At 42.9% G+C, this 16,045-nt stretch overlaps 1 protein-coding gene across 2 annotated transcripts in view; it reads left to right on the top strand.

The window, feature by feature from the left end:
• PDZD4 (PDZ domain containing 4) overlaps positions 1-16,045 on the top strand; it is a 341,674-nt gene that overhangs the window by 264,474 nt on the left and 61,155 nt on the right. For both annotated transcript variants that reach the window (XM_077478976.1, XM_077478975.1), the window contains 4 exons: positions 4,068-4,166; positions 5,385-5,447; positions 13,319-13,420; positions 15,664-15,774. In XM_077478976.1, the coding sequence (XP_077335102.1) occupies positions 4,068-4,166; positions 5,385-5,447; positions 13,319-13,420; positions 15,664-15,774 (375 nt within the window). The remainder of the gene's footprint in view (positions 1-4,067; positions 4,167-5,384; positions 5,448-13,318; positions 13,421-15,663; positions 15,775-16,045) is intronic.

Below are 16,045 nucleotides of genomic sequence, written 5' to 3'. Positions count from 1 at the left end.
ATCAACAGATTGGTTAGGCAGATTATTTTCCAATAATGAACACCTCAAATAGTACTGGCTCTAGGGGGCATTTTGACAGTAGTTCTCATAGAGCAGGGGTGCCCAAACAGTGGCCCGCGGAGCCCTCTAATGTGGCCTGCGACCTCCTGCTCTGGGATGGTGGGTTGGCAAGCCCAGATTGCAGGTTGTCTACCTGCCATGCCAGAGTATCAGTATTGTGAATGAAGCCAGTGGTAGAGGAAGCAAGCAGCTGTGGAGCAGAGCTGCATAAGCCAATGAGGTATAGCACCAGCTCCTGTCATAGGTGGAGATCGACAGTCTGTAGGAGCCCAGATCACGTTGTAATGGTGCTAATAGCATTCACATGTTTGGAGCATGCGTGCTCCTTCGTCAGGCATAGCATGCTCCATCTTGGAAGTGGTTTAAAAAGGGAAAAGGGCAGACAGGCGGGCCAATGAAATCGAGGTATTCCACTATTACTATTCCTCTAGATTGATTGACTCTTGGAGGCCAGGGGGCAGGATTAGGACATCAGTCATTGTGTTTAAAGACGGATAGCGTAATATTACGACAGACAGAGGGAGAAGTGGAATGAAGCTGTAAACACAATGGACACACACAGGAGAACACAAGAGAGACTAAAAATGTACGAACATATGAATCCATGATGTAGAAGGAAATAACATAAGGTATAATGTATAACCTATAATATGATAGGGACAATGATTTTGTAATGAAAAAAATTTTTTATTAAAAAATATTTTTTTTTTAAAAAGTGGGTGTTTAAAAAAAAAAAAAATCCATGAGGGATATATCAGGAGAGAAATTATATATATATATATATATATATATATATATATATATATATATATATATATATATAAATGCCCTCTTTGCCCAGTCCGTGAGTTTTGGTGTGCGGCCGTCTCTTGGCAAATCTGTCGTTGTGCCGTGTTCTTTCCATTTGGTTATGATAGATTTGATGGTGTTCCTAGGGATCTTCAAAGATTTGAATATTTTTTTATAACCTAACCCTGAATTGTACTTAACAACATTGTCCCTTGTTTGGAGAGTTCCTTGGTCTTCATGGCAGTGTTTGGTTAGTGGTGCCTTTTGCTTAGGTGCTGCAGCCTCTGGGGCCTTTCAAAAAGCTGTGTATATGTAATGACAGATCATGTGACACTTAGATTGCACACAGGTGGACATCATTTCACTAATATGTGACTTCTGCAGGTAATTGGTTGCACCAGAGCTTTTCATGGGCTTCATAACAAAGGGGGTGAATAACAAAGGGGGTGAATAAATACGCACATGCCAATTATCGTTTTTTTATTTCTTAAAAATAGTTTTATGTATATATTTTTCTAATTTTACTTCACCAACGTAGACTATTATGTTCTGATCCATCACATAGTATAGTATAGTTAGTACGCTTGAATAAAGACAACAGTCCATCCAGTTCAACCTGAGCATCGTCAGCCCTCAAGGAGCCCACAATATAAGGTCCCCAACTCACATTCATATACTAGGGCCAATTTTTTTTGGACAGAAGCCAATTAACCTACCAGCATGTCTTTAGAGTGTGAGGGGAAACTGGAGTACCCGGAGGAAACCCATGCAGGCACAGGGAGTACATGCAAACTCCAGGCAGCTAGTGTCATGGTTGGGATTTGAACCAGTGACCCTTTTACTGCTAGGCGAGAGTGCTGACCACTACACCACTGTGCTTCCCTATATAAAACACATTAAAAAAACATTAAACTAAAGGCTGTAATGTAACAAAATAGGTAAAAAGCCAAGGGGGTGAAAACTTTTGCAAGGTACTGCATATATATTTAATATATAAATGGACAAAAATAAACCAAAAATATTGATACAAATGCACTATAGTTAAACGTGTTACGAAAACGGTGACATTTGTAATATTATCGAATTATCAAGTATCTCATCAATTTATAACATATCTTCCTCTGTGATATGCACCTCACACCAATAGATACAGTGGGAAAAATAATTATTTGATCCCCTGCAGATTTTGTCCACTTACAAAGAAATTAAGGGTCTATAATTTTTTTTTACAATAGTTGAATTTTAAATGATAGAGACAGAATATCAACCAAAAATCCAGAAAAAACAGAATACAAATGTTATAAATTGAGTTCAGTTTCAATTAGATAATTATTTAATCCAAGCAAAACATGACTTAGTACTTGGTGGAGAAACCCTTGCTGACAAGCACAGAGGTGAGACGTAGTAGTTGGTGACCAGGTATGTTTTGGGTCAGCTCAGTGGTCCAGACATTTTGGATCCTGCATAGCGGCACTACTCAGCGTGCTGTGTATAGATAGCCTTCGCGCTACTAAATAAATGAAAGTTCAACGTGTAATAAATAATAAAAAGTATAAGAAAAATAAATGATAGATAATAAATAAATAAAGCCTTATAGCTCTTAATAATGTTATCGGTGCTAATAGTATAAAAACCAGTGCACTACAAATAAATCGGTATCATCAATAATAAAGTGCTAACATCAGTAATAAAGTGTCATTGATAATAAAGTACTATCATCAGTAATAAAGTGCCCTAAGTGATATAAAATATACACGTATAAATACACCTAAAAGTGCTATATATATGCAGCAGGGTCTAATAGTATTCCCATAATACTACATAAATAAATAAAATGAATAATGATCCTGTGCAAACATTAATGTGCATAAAGGAAATTAAACTAGAATATATAAATAATTATGGGCAACACAAAATAAGTCACTAGTAGCGGTACTGAGTGAAAAAAAAGCATATGGCAATACTAAATGCTATAAAACGCATGCATCATCTCATCAATTCGGGTATGGAAAGTCTCTCAAATAGTAAATAAAAAGATGTCTCAGTAAATCTATATGGAAAAAGCTGGTTCCCACTCATAGAAGAGAACTAAATAATCAGGGAGATCCAAATCTGGGCTCTCAGAACTCTCACCTCCACTCCTTTGTTAAATCGCATCAAACTATGGGAATTCTTCTGTTTATCTTGTTCTCCATCACCAGGGGGTCTTCCACTCCTTTACTTCTCTGGCATAATGGTGTCAACACAGATATCAAGCCACCAGGGGGCCATCCATCCCTGCAATAAATATACTGGATGCCAAGTCACCTCCTTCTCAATGATTTAACACTTATTAACAAGGAACAAAGAGGGGAAAAGGATCCTCCAATAGTGTAGTATTTTGTTCAGGATCCCCTGAAGAAGTCAAGTGATTGACGTAACGCGTAGGGAGTGGCCGGGAACTAACGTAATACCGGAAGACGCCAGACACTCATTTTACTTGAGAGCTGCAATTTTTTTTTATATATTAAATGTGCAAGTCTTATTTAGCTTTTCATAAATTCAGTTTTTTAACAAAATACTACACTATTGGAGGATCCTTTTCCCCTATTTCTTCCTTGTTAATGAGTGTTACATCAATGCGGAGGAGGTGACCTGGCGTCCAGTATATTTACTGCAGGGATGGATGGCCCCCTGGTGGCTTGATATCTGTGTTGACACCATTGCGCCAGAGAAGTAAAAGAGTGGAAGACCCCCTGGTGGTGGAGAACAAGATAAACAGCAGAATTCCCATAGTTTGATGCGATTTAACAAAAGAGGGGAGGTGAGAGTTCTGAGAGCCCAGATTTGGATCTCCCTGATTATTTTGTTCTCTTCTATGTGTGGTAACCAGCTTTTTCCATATAGATTTACTGAGACATCTTTTTATTTACTATTTGAGAGACTTTCCATACCCGAATTGATGAGACGATGCATGCGTTTTATAGTATTTGGTATTGCCATATGCTTTTTTTCACTCAGTACCGCTACTAGTGACTTATTTTGTGTTGCCCATAATTATTTATATATTCTAGTTTAGTTTTCTTTATACACATTAATGTTTGCGCATGATCATTATGCATTTTATTTTTTTACTACTCAACGTTCGCTACTGCTAGCTTTCACTTCCACCAATATAGAAAACTTGTTATATTTGCTTATGTGTATTTCTGTATTGCTAGTGTCTCCCTCTGTTGCAGGAAGTGGAATTATGTAAAACCAGCCATCAAGATAAGCTTGGTCTAACAGTTTGTTACCGCACAGATGATGAAGAAGATCTGGGAATTTATGTAGGAGAGGTATGCAGCTTTGAATTCCCTTCAACACTTCCATTAAATAAGAACAGTCTCACTTTTATGCTTCTGGGTTGTTCCTTTCTTCAGGCATTTATTATGACAGTTAACATTAAAGAGGCCATGCCAAACGATTCTTTTTTACCACAATCTTACCATAAGAGTGTATATGTGTTTAATGTATTTTAGGCTTGTTGGTTACCTGTAAAAGCCTTCCTTGTATAGGCATTTAAGAGCCTTGGGACTGCTTCTGCGTGCTGCCATCTTGGTTGTGATAGCAGCTCCAGCTGAGTCAGCTGGCTCATGTAAATGTAGCATTCTCCTTTACTCCCCTCCTGGCTGCTAGGTAAATGGTTATGCAGGGAGGTGAGGGGAGGGGCAGAAGCAGTAATTAGTGTACCTAGTAGGCTGTAAGCTTATAGGAATAGAAATGTGTTGTGCTGTCATTTTAAAATGAATTAAGACATTGTTTATATATTAAGGTGTTGAGGAAAAAAAAAGATCCCAAATATATAGAAGTCCAAAATTTTCTTAAAATTCCCCGTGAAGTAAATTATTTCTTCACAAATCACACCAAAATAGTGTACCAACCACCATGAAAACATACAGCCAAAAGTTGGGACCCCAGGCACAGGGAGGTTTAACAGCGCTTAAAGGACAAATCCCAAATGGATGGATGGTGGTTGGAGTCTGCGGGCAGGGGGCTTATCAGAAACTAGAAACCCCTTTAACAAGAGTGCCCACCAGATCCTAGCCCCCCCATGTGAATGAGTAGGGGTACATAGTACCCTTAACTTTTTTTTTTGGCTTGGGGTCTCCCTTAAAATCCATACCAGTCCCAAAGGGCCTGGTATGGATTGGAGGGGTGAACCCCCACAGAATTTTTTCCCCACAATATTGTATTGCTGGCAATGTGTTTTTTTTTTTTTTTTACATTCAGCATTTTACACTCTAGGCTAAACACTGCTAAATGCCAGCGAAACTGCTAAAACATTAGCGTTTTTTTTTTTTTTTGTACAGGGTTTCCAAAGCAGTTTTTAGCTTTCTAGTGTGCATGAAGCCTTAAAATTAACTAAAACCTAAAGTTGAGCTTTAATTTCCAAGCTTGTTGAGACTTCAGCTGTCATCATACATTTATCTCTGCTGGTTACTATGTTTAAAGGAACAGTTATGTAATACAATAAAATGTGAAGTTATATTTTGGGAAAATGTTCTCTTTAACAGGTGAACCCAAACAGCATTGCTGCAAGAGATGGCCGAATAAGAGAAGGAGACAGAATTCTTCAGGTAGGTCACTGATGTAGCTAGTCTATTAAATGAGTATGTATTCTGAGAAGGATTTTGCCCTCGTTCACATTGGATGTGGGTTTGAAATTGTGCGAGTTCAGCAGAACTCCTGCGATGCAGCCTCTCTCCTCCTTTCATTGCAAGCTCGGGAGTAATTCTGCGGGTTCATGCACAGATGTCTATTGAAATCGCCCCTGAAGTCGCCAAAAGTAGTGCAGGAACTACTTTTGGAAATTGGTGTGGCGCCAAAAATTCAGACAGTGCCGTTGCTGGCAATTGGCTCCGATTTGGCATGCGATTGACATGTCCAATTCCATGTCAAAACTGGCCCAATGTGAGCAGGGGCTTGACAAACATGAATCGGCACCTAACAGTTGCAAATTAGGCTGCCTCTCATTAAAGGATTTGCAATATAAGTTTTCTATCTGTGACCCCTACAACTGCCATTCTAGAGAAGTGGATAAATATGACACTGTAAAACATGTGCACAATATAAAAAAAACTTTTAATACTGGATATGTGGGAACGTGTTGTAAGAAACCATGAATCAGACCGAGACAGAAGTACAATTTAAATCACACTTGTTTATTAAATAAAAAGGTAAATAGAGAAAGCGTACTCAAAGCATAGCCAGAGTCCAGTAACCGGATTGAGTAGTCAGCCAGTCTAGAGTTCAATAACCAGATCGGGTAATCAGCCAGGCCAGAAGTCAGGGATCCAAGTAGAGCAACAGCAAGCAAAATAAGGAGCCAGAAGGGATGTCAGCAAGCCAGTCTTTGAACAGAACTGCAGGAGATGGTTTCTTGTGATGTGACCAAGGCGAAGGAGGTATGAAGTGAGCTGGACAGCTTTAAGTAGACAGGTCAGACAAGCTGGATAAGGACCAGCTGGTAACTGTGGAGAGAGATGGGAGCTGGCAATTAGCTGACATCTGAGCAGACAGCCCAGAGAAGGAAGAGCTAAGCCAGCCCTGACAGTACCCCCTCCTCAATGACCCCTCTCCCTCGGGGGGCCACCGGGCTTGAGGGGAAAACGTCTATGGAACTCGCAGAGGAGGACAGGGGCATGTACGTCAGAGGATGAAACCCAGGAGCGTTCCTCCGGACCGTACCCCTTCCAATGCACCAGGTACTGTATGCGCCCACGGAACCTACGGGAGTCAACAATGGATTGTACCTCATACTCTTCATGGTTCTCAACCTGAATAGGGTGAGGACGTGGCACTGAGGTGGTAAATCGGTTGCAGACCAACAGTTTCAATAAGGAGACATGAAACAAATTTGAGATGCGCATACTAGGAAGAAGGTCCAACGCGTAAGCCACTGGGTTAATCCTGCAAAGGATACGAAAAGGGAGGCAGAATTCAAGGCACTGCTGTGAGCAAACTCTGCCCATGGTAATAGGTCTGACCAGTTGTTGTTGTGGTCAGAAATATAGCATCGTAGGAATTGCTCTAAGGACTGATTGGCTCGCTCTGCAGCTCCATTAGGCTGCGGGTGATACGCAGAAGAGAACACAAGCTGGATTCCCAAATGTGCACAAAAGGCTCGCCGGAACCGGGAGACAAACTGACTGCCCCGTCCGAGACAATCACCTTGGATAGCCCATGTAAGCGAAAGATCTCCTGAGCAAAAATTGAAGCCAGTTCCTTAGAAGTAGGCAACTTCTTAAGTGGAATACAGTGACACATCTTTGAGAACCGGTCAACCACCATAAGGATAACAGTGTTGCCTTGGGAGTTGGTCAACTACACAATGAAATCCATTGACAGGTGAGTCCAGGGCCTCTCTCCACTGGGCATGGGTTGTAGGAGGCCCACTGGAAAGTGTCGTGGAGTCTTACTCTGAGCACACACAGGACAGGCAGCTACGAAGGCAGTAACATCAGCCCGTAGACTAGGCCACCAAAATTGTTGGGAAATGGCCCAAAAGAGTTGATTCTTCCCAGGATGGCCAGCTGCCTTGGGAGAATGGTAAGTCTGGAGCACAGCAGTACAGAGACTCTCTGGGACAAAGCAGCAGTCATAGGGTTTCTCAGGAGGAGCATGGACCTGAGCAGCAAGAATTTTGTCACCCAAAGGAGACGTAAGACTGGTGCGAACCGTAGCCAAGATACGATCAGGAGGAATAATAGGAACAGGAACCAACTCAGACTTGGAAGTGAAGGAAAATTGTCATGAAAAGGCATAAGCCCTTACATTCTTAGTACCGGGTAAGCATGAGACAATGTAATTAAAGCTTGACAAGAAAAGAGCCCATCGCACCCTTCTGGGAGAGAGTCACTTAGCCTCAGACAAGAATGTAAGATTCTTATGGTCAGTAAGAATAAGAACAGGCACAGTGGTACCTTCAAGGAGATGTCTCCATTCTTTCAGAGCTAAAATGATCGCCAACAGCTCTCTGTCACCAAACTTATAATTGCACTCAGCAGGTGACAATTTCTTGAAAAGCAGCCACACGGATGCATAGCACTCTCAGAGTTAGGACGTTGAGACAGAAGGGTGCCAACTCCAGTCTCAGAAGCATCATCTTCTAGGATAAAAGGCAACGCAGAATCAGGATGTGCCAACACAGGAGCAGAAACAAAGGCAGCCTTGAGAGTCTCAAAGGCCTTAATGGACTCTGGAGACCAATTCTGTGGGTTACCGTCCTTTCTGGTCATATCAGTCAGGGGCTTGACCAGAGACAAGAAGTTACGAATAAACTTCTGATAGTAGTTGGCGAAACCCAGGAAACGCTGCAGAGGACGTAAACCCACGGGTCGAGGCCACTGTAGGACTGCCGAAAGTTTCTCTGGGTCCATTGAAAAACCAGCAGTGGAAATGACATAGCCCAGGAATGTAACCTGTTCACGATGGAACTCACACTTCTCCAGTTTACAATATAGATTGTTCTTAGTTTCTGAAGCACACGACAGACATCTGTGTGGTGGTTCTCCAGGGACTTGGAAAATATGAGGATATCATCGAGATAAACCACCACACATAACTGCAACAAATCTCTGAGGACATCGTTGATAAATTCCTGGAAAACTGCACTGGTCGCCCTCCTTAATGCGCACGAGATTGTATGCCCCTCTCAAGTCAAGCTTCGTGAAAACCGTTGCTCCCTTGAGGCTGTCAAATAACTCTGTAATCAATGAAATCTGGTAGGCATTCTTAATCATGACATGATTGAGACCCCTATAATCTATACAAGGTCTCAGTTCACCGCTCTTCTTCACAAAGAAGAAACCAGCACCAGCAGAAGAAGAGGATTTGCGGATGAAACCTCGAGAAAGGGCGTCAGCAACATACTCCTCCATGGCCTTATTCTCCAAGACCGACAAAGGAACCCGGCCACGAGGAGGTAGGGCACCAGGTTGAAGGTCAATTGCGCAATCATAAGACCAGTGTGGAGGCAAACTACCGGCTTGACCTTTATCAAAGACATCGCTAAAATCGTGGTACTCCTCCAGCAGGGAGGGGAGTGAAGAGGTGCACAGGACCTTGGATACCTTCAAGAAGCATGTCTCACTGCATTGTGGTGACCAGGAGAGAACCTCAGCACGGAGCCAATCAAAAGAGAGGTTGTGCCTCTGTATCCAAGGATAACCAATAACCAGCAGAAACCTGAGTGAGGAAATAACTTGGAATTGGATTATCTCATTGTGAAGAGCCCCTACGGCCATGGACAATGGAACCGTCTCATGATTCACATGGGCAGGCTGTAAAGGTCTCCCGTCAAGAGCCTCAATGGCAAGTGGAGTGTCGCACAGCTGCAGTGGAATCGAGTGCTGCGAAACAAATGCAGCATCAATGAACAGGCCTGCAGCCCCAGAATCGATTAGAGCCTGTATCTCGATGGACGACTTAGCCCAAGAAAGGGAGACCAAAACCAGGGGCTTATCCTTCTGGATAACTGGGGACGAAACAACGCCACCTAAGGTCTGTCCATGACAGGACCTCAAGATTCGAGCGTTCCCTGGACGGGTAGGACAAGACTTCAAAAAGTGACCTGCCTGGCCACAAAGGCACAATCTTTCCCCCCTCCTAAAGGCTCTCTCATCTGCGTGAAGCCCAGGTGCATGGGTTCCTCTTCACTGACCGACTCGGTACCAGGAGGCATGGGTGGGATTACAAAGCTCGGAGTCAAATGTACAGGAGGCTTCCGCAAGCGCTCCTTAAGAGAGTATTTCTCTGAGTCTGGAGTCAATTAGGATGGCAAACGAGATCAAGCTCTCCAGCTCAATGGGTATATCTCGATCTGCTATCTCATCCTTGATGGAATCCGAGAGACCATGAGAAAGCAGCCACGGGGGCCTCATTGTTCCAAGCAACCTCTGCTGCCAGAGTACGGAATTCAATGGCGTAGTCGGCAACAGTTCTCGTACTCTGATGGACATGAGGCATTTGGCAGCAGAAGCGGAGCGTGTGGGAACGTCAAATACCCTTTTAAAGGAGGCCACAAACTGAGGGTAACTCAAGACAACAGGGTTTTGCGTCTCCCATAGAGGGTTAGCCTAGGCCAAGGCTCTCTCAGAAAGCAAAGATATCACGAAACCTACTTTGCTTCTGTCCGTGGGAAACGCCTGGGCAGCATCTCGAAGTATATCTCAACCTGATTGAGAAACCCTCTGCATTGAACTGGATCGCCCCCAAATCGCTGACATTTCTTATAGAGATAGTACTCAAGGTGGGTGCCTGCACAGAGACTGGCACAGTAGCAGGGATGGCCTGCGACTCAGGTTGTACCGGAGCAGCCACAGTGGGGGATTCCAGGTGAGCCGTGCAACTCAGGAGCATTTGTAACGCCAAGGCAAACTGAGCCATGCGGTCATCTTGCTCATCCAATCTGGAAAAAATATTACCAACAAGTGGATTGACTGTATCTTCTAAATTCATGGCCTTCGCCTACTGTCAGAAACCATGAATCAGACCGAGGCAGAAGTACAATTAAATCACACTTGTTTATTAAATAAAAATAAAAAGGTAAATAGAGAAAGCGTAGTCAAAGCATAGCCAGAGTCCAGTAACAGGATCGAGTAGTCAGCCAGTCCACAGTTCAATAATCAGATCGGGTAATCCGCCAGACCAGATGTCAGGGATCCAAATAGAGCAACAGCAAGTAGGATAAGGAGCCAGAAGGGATGTCAGCAAGCCAGTCTTTGAACAGAACTGCAGGAGATGGTTTCTTGTGATGTGACCAAGGCGAAGGCGGATATGAAGTGAGCTGGACAGCTTTAAGTAGACAGGTCAGACGAGCTGGATAAAGAACAGCTGGCAACTGTGGAGAGAGATGGGAGCTGGCAATTAGCTGACAGCTGAGCAGACAGCCCAGAGAATTAAGGGCTAAGCCAGCCCTGACACATGTGAAGCGCCTTCATAGTGGTAGTGCTCACACGGGGGCTTTCACGAGTCAGGGTCATTGTTGTGGGGAAAGAAGGAAGCATGTTTTGACTGAAATTCAGATGTTGTTCAGAAATTTTTGGATGCTGCAGCAGCAATGGCTTTTTCATAGGTTGCAATTTAGATGGGCATACTTGCCTACAAAACTGAAAATTAACCTGCAAGATAAAGGTCAAGATGCCATTATAATAACCATAATCTGTTTAACTAGTTCCTGACCGCTGACCATCAAATGACAGCCAGGCTGTGCACCTATTGTGGCGGGAGGGCATCATATGACGTCCTCCCATTTAAACGGGGAATGCGCACGATCGTGCGCACGCATCCCTGTTTCTTCGGTGGCGAGCGGTGTCTCCGTGACATTGGGTATGGCTGTTTACCACGTGATCACAGCCGATCACACATGGTCATACCCCCACTGTGCACGGTGCGTGCGTGTGCTGCGTGTGCACATCGCTGACGGCGTGTTCCCGGGAACACTGCTCGTCATCGACGCTTGTAAACAGCCATTGGCCGGCTGTTTACCCACATGATCAGCTGTGATCATTTCACAGCCGATCACTAAAATGTAAACAAACCACGGTAATGAGATGTTACTGGGTTCTCCTCTTCACACACCGATTGTGTGTGAGGAGGAGATTGCGGTAACATCTTGTTACCGCTTACAGTGTACACCAATCACACTGTTTGCCCCCCCCAATAAAGAGGACCGGTCACCATCCCAATAAAGAGGACCGGTCACCACCCCTCATAGTACCCATCACTCACAGTCCATCAGAGTACCTGTTACAGTCCATCAGAGTACCCGAGTACCTGTTACGATCCATCAGAGTACCCGAGTACCTGTTACGGTCCATCAGAGTACCCGAGTACCTGTCACAGTCCATCAGAGTACCCAAATACCTGTCACGGTCCATCAGAGTACCTGAGCACCTGTCACGGTCCATCAGAGTACCCGAGTACCTGTCACGGTCCACCCGAGTACCTGTCACGGTCCATCCGAGTACCCGAGTACCTGTCACGGTCCATCCGAGTACCCGAGTACCTGTCACGGTCCATCCGAGTACCCGAGTACCTGTCACGGTCCATCCGAGTACCCGAGTACCTGTCACGGTCCATCCGAGTACCCAAGTACCTGTCACAGTCCATCCGAGTACCCGAGTACCTGTCACGGTCCATCCGAGTACCCGAGTACCTGTCATGGCCCATCCGAGTACCCAAATACCAGTCACCAGGCCATCAGAGAACCTGTCACCAGGCCATCCGAGTACCCGAGTACCTGTCACCAGGTCATCAGAGTACTCAAGTACCTGTCACCAGGCCATCAGTGTACCAGAGTACCTATCTGCAGCCCATCAGAGTACCCAAGTACCTATTTACAGCCCATGCCTCATAGAATATATACGTTGGGGTGTTTGCTTTCCAAAATGGGGTCATTTTGTGGGTAATTGCACTGTCTTGGTGCTCCAGGACCTTCAAAATTGTGATAGGTAGGAATAAAATGAGATGTGTCATTTATCCTCCTAGAACACCTGAAGGTACTACTTCAATGTTGGTGCTCTGTATGTGGCCAGGCTGTGTAAAAGTCTCACACATGTGATATCGCCATACTCTGGAAGAGTAGCAGAATGTATTTTGGGGTGTAATTTGTTGTATGTATATGCTGTGTGTGAGAAATAACCTGATAATATGACAATTTTGTAAAAAATAAATAATAATTAAAAAAAAACGTAATTTTGCAAAGAATTGTGGAAAAAAATGACAACTTAAAAAACTCACCATGCTACTTAATTAATACCTTGGAATGTCTACTTTCTAAAAGGTGTAATTTGGGGGGTATTTGCACTTTCCTGACTTGTTAGTGTCTCAAGAAATGAGATACACCTTATGTACTGAAGGCCTGATCAGATGTGATACATTTTCAGTGATTGGCACCATAGTTTGTATTCTCTATAACTTTCACAAAGACCAAATAATATACACTAATGTGGGTTATTTTTACCAAAGATATGTAGCAGTATAAATTTTGGCCAAAATTTATGAAGAAAAATTACTAATTAGCAAAAATTTATGACAGAAACAAAGAAAAAGGCATTTTTTTTCACAAAATGTACTTTTTATTTTTTTTATAGCACAAAAAATAAAAAACCCACTAGTGATTAAATACCACTAAAAGAAAGCTCTATTTTTGTGGAAAAAAGACCGCAAGTTTAATATGGGTACAGTTGCATGACTGAGCTGAAAATTGGTCTGGTCAGGAAGGGGGTGTAAGTGCACTGTATTGAGGTGGTTAAAGCGGAATTGAACTATTTATCTAATATATATTATACCACTTGAGCTTCAATAAATTGGGATGTTTTTAGACAATAAATAAAATGTATTTCACTGCGTTCACACTTTGTCTTGAAGATTTTGTATAGGAGTATCTTTTACGAAAGATCTTGCCATTTTCAAGTTTTATGACTACTGGGTTCCCGCTTTTTAGATTAATGGCATGGATGTTCAAAACAAAGAGGAGGCAGTGGCCATACTAACACAGGAGGAAAACACCAACATCTCCTTGCTAGTTGCTCGTCCAGAGCCTGAGGTGAGATTCTAAATTCATTAAAATATACTTATCTGCTGATGAATAAGAGCTGAACCCTCTAGAAAACAGAGCTATTTAAGTGCAGTGTTTTTTTTTTGTTTTGTTTTTTTTGTTTTGTTTTTATATTTATGCATTGCTGGAATAGAATGAGTCGTAGCCTAATGCCATTATTGAAGTGAAATGTTAGACCAGACTGTCAGCTTTTTATTGCCAGCTATGTTTAGGAGCGTTTCTCCCACTTCCCCACTCACTGCAAAAATTGTTCCTGTTGTTGAGCAAAAGAAAGCAAAGGGAGTTCTCCCTGACAAAGACACATTAAAAACTTGGCAGCTGTTCTAACCCTTTCACATTCTACCCCCAAAAAAATCAAGTTGCTACTAGAGATCTAAGTTCTGATTGATTGTAATTAAAATTTAGCAATGCTTGAAGAATAAAGATGTCCTTGTTGATAACATTGAACTTTATCTGTTCATACATGATTAACAAAATGCATGACCCTTGGTGCCTGCATTTGTGTCAGCCTTCATAGTTTTGTTTTGACTTTTCTTGTGTACAGGACAACACAGATATTGAGTTCCAAGTCTAATCAGGGCACCCAGAGTTGAACAATAAGGCAGTGTGCTTTGCCTACACTGAATATTGTATGTCTAGCAAAACTGTGGTAACGGGGAGGGGCTTAAAACGTAACCCTACACTGTATAATATGTCAGTCCTTGTACCCCAAGACCTCATGCTTGTGGATAAATGAGGTCTTGTAGGACATAAATATGGGCATAGTTCTTTTGTCAGTAAGCCCAGATGCCTCATACGGCTTCCCATAGAAATAAGTGTCCAGTGGCGGTTGGTTGTGTATATTCTGGGGGGGGGGGGCAGCAAACAGCATACCTGTCGCTGCCACCCCCTGTTCGGTCGCTCGTTGACCCCCCAGTAGCCCCAGGGCTTACCCCTTTTAGTAGCTTCGGCTCCTTCTGGCATCTCCTCGGCAGCTTTACCCTGCATCTCCTCGGCAGCCAATACAATTGCTTCTCCTCTCGGCCAATCGAATCTTAAGAACCACTTCCTGATTGGCCAGGAGGAGAATCCGGAAGATGATAGCGAATATTAATTTGCTATTGTCACACAACTGGGTGGGCTCTGCGCCCCAAACCCACCCTTTTTTTTTAAGCCAATTAGAGCCTCAGGTTCTAATCATGTGCTTTAATAAAAAAAAAAAATTGGAATCCATGCGTCTGGTGCCCTGCATTTAAATTAGGGGCCGGATGCATGGATTAGGGAGGGTGCACCCCTAATGGATGGGCTGCCACTGTAAGTGCCTTTCTGAACAGTAAAGTAAAAGTGGACTTTGCTTCTTGAGGCTGGGTTCACACTCGGACGGACATGGCTCAGAGCAGGGGTCCAGTGCGTCCCTGTTCTCCATTTCAGGGACAAACCAGGGCCGAATTCGGCCCTGAAACAGAGCCAAATAAGCGCGTTCCTGTGCAAGCCGCTACACAGCCGCAAAGGAGATATGCGAACTGGCTCCATAGAGAGCTGGTCACAATCTCCTGTCATGCAAATTGGATGCAGTAAAACCATCATGCAAATTAGATGCAGTGAAATCCGCATCCAATTCGCATAGGTGTGAACCCAGCCTTAACAATTTGCTCTCTGTTGCTGACATTTGTTACTTAAGACAAAGCAGGCAGAGTTTGACTAGGGCTTTAAAGAGGAAATGAACTCTGATGGGTTTTACTTCCTCTTTTTTCCCCTGCAAAGTAAAAGCATAATGGGCTAGTATGCATCGCATACTAGCCAGTTATGTTGCATTCACCTGCAAATGAAGCCTGTGATGTCCCTGCTATTGGCCGCATCCATCTTCACCCCTCTTGCTATCGGGGCCGTGCACTCGCACGCAGCCATGGCACAGACCCTTTAAAAATGGCACAATTGTGCCCTTTGTTCACTGCGCATGTGGCGATGACTTCGCCGCAAGCCTATATGGTAAATATCTTCTAAACCATGCATGTTTAGGAGATATTTACAGTACCTACATGTAAGCCTTATTATAGGCTTAAAAGTGGTGTAACTAGGTTTATAACCACTTTAAAGGTCCCTTTTAAATATGCAGTGTTAACACTTCCAAAAAGTTTTATGAAGATTTCAATAATTATATTAATTGAGAAAACATGGTATCCCTTTAAATTATATGATGTATCTTTAAATCTGTTGGACTCATCACATTTATTTTCTATGGTTCATCCTAGATGGGCAGGAGATGGAAAGATAGTGACAGAGAGGATTTCTTGGATGATTTAGTATCTGAAAATGAAGAGGAACTACAAACACAAAGAGTGACCTCTCCGCTTCAGCAGCAGGTACCTAGCAGCTTCAAACCCTGCTTAGCATCAAAACTCTGTTGCGTTTCATTAAAACGAATTTGTATTGCCTATTGCCTCCTTATTTGTATTTTCATGATTTAAAATAACATCTATATCATGATTTAAAATATAATAATAGCTACAAATCATAACAACATCTATAACTACTACATTTTGCAATGATTCCAAAAATATATTTTCTGATTTAATTCCAATTGTGTATTGATCATGCCACAATGAAAAAGAAGGACACCCTTTAATATAAGTT

This window comes from Lithobates pipiens, unplaced genomic scaffold (assembly GCF_037356315.1).
Source record: "Lithobates pipiens isolate NorthernLeopardFrog02 unplaced genomic scaffold, aLitPip1_a1.2 Scaffold_1, whole genome shotgun sequence".
Taxonomy (NCBI): domain Eukaryota; kingdom Metazoa; phylum Chordata; class Amphibia; order Anura; family Ranidae; genus Lithobates; species Lithobates pipiens.
The sequence above is the reverse complement of the archived record's forward strand: the minus strand, read 5'-3'. Positions and strand labels throughout refer to the sequence as shown.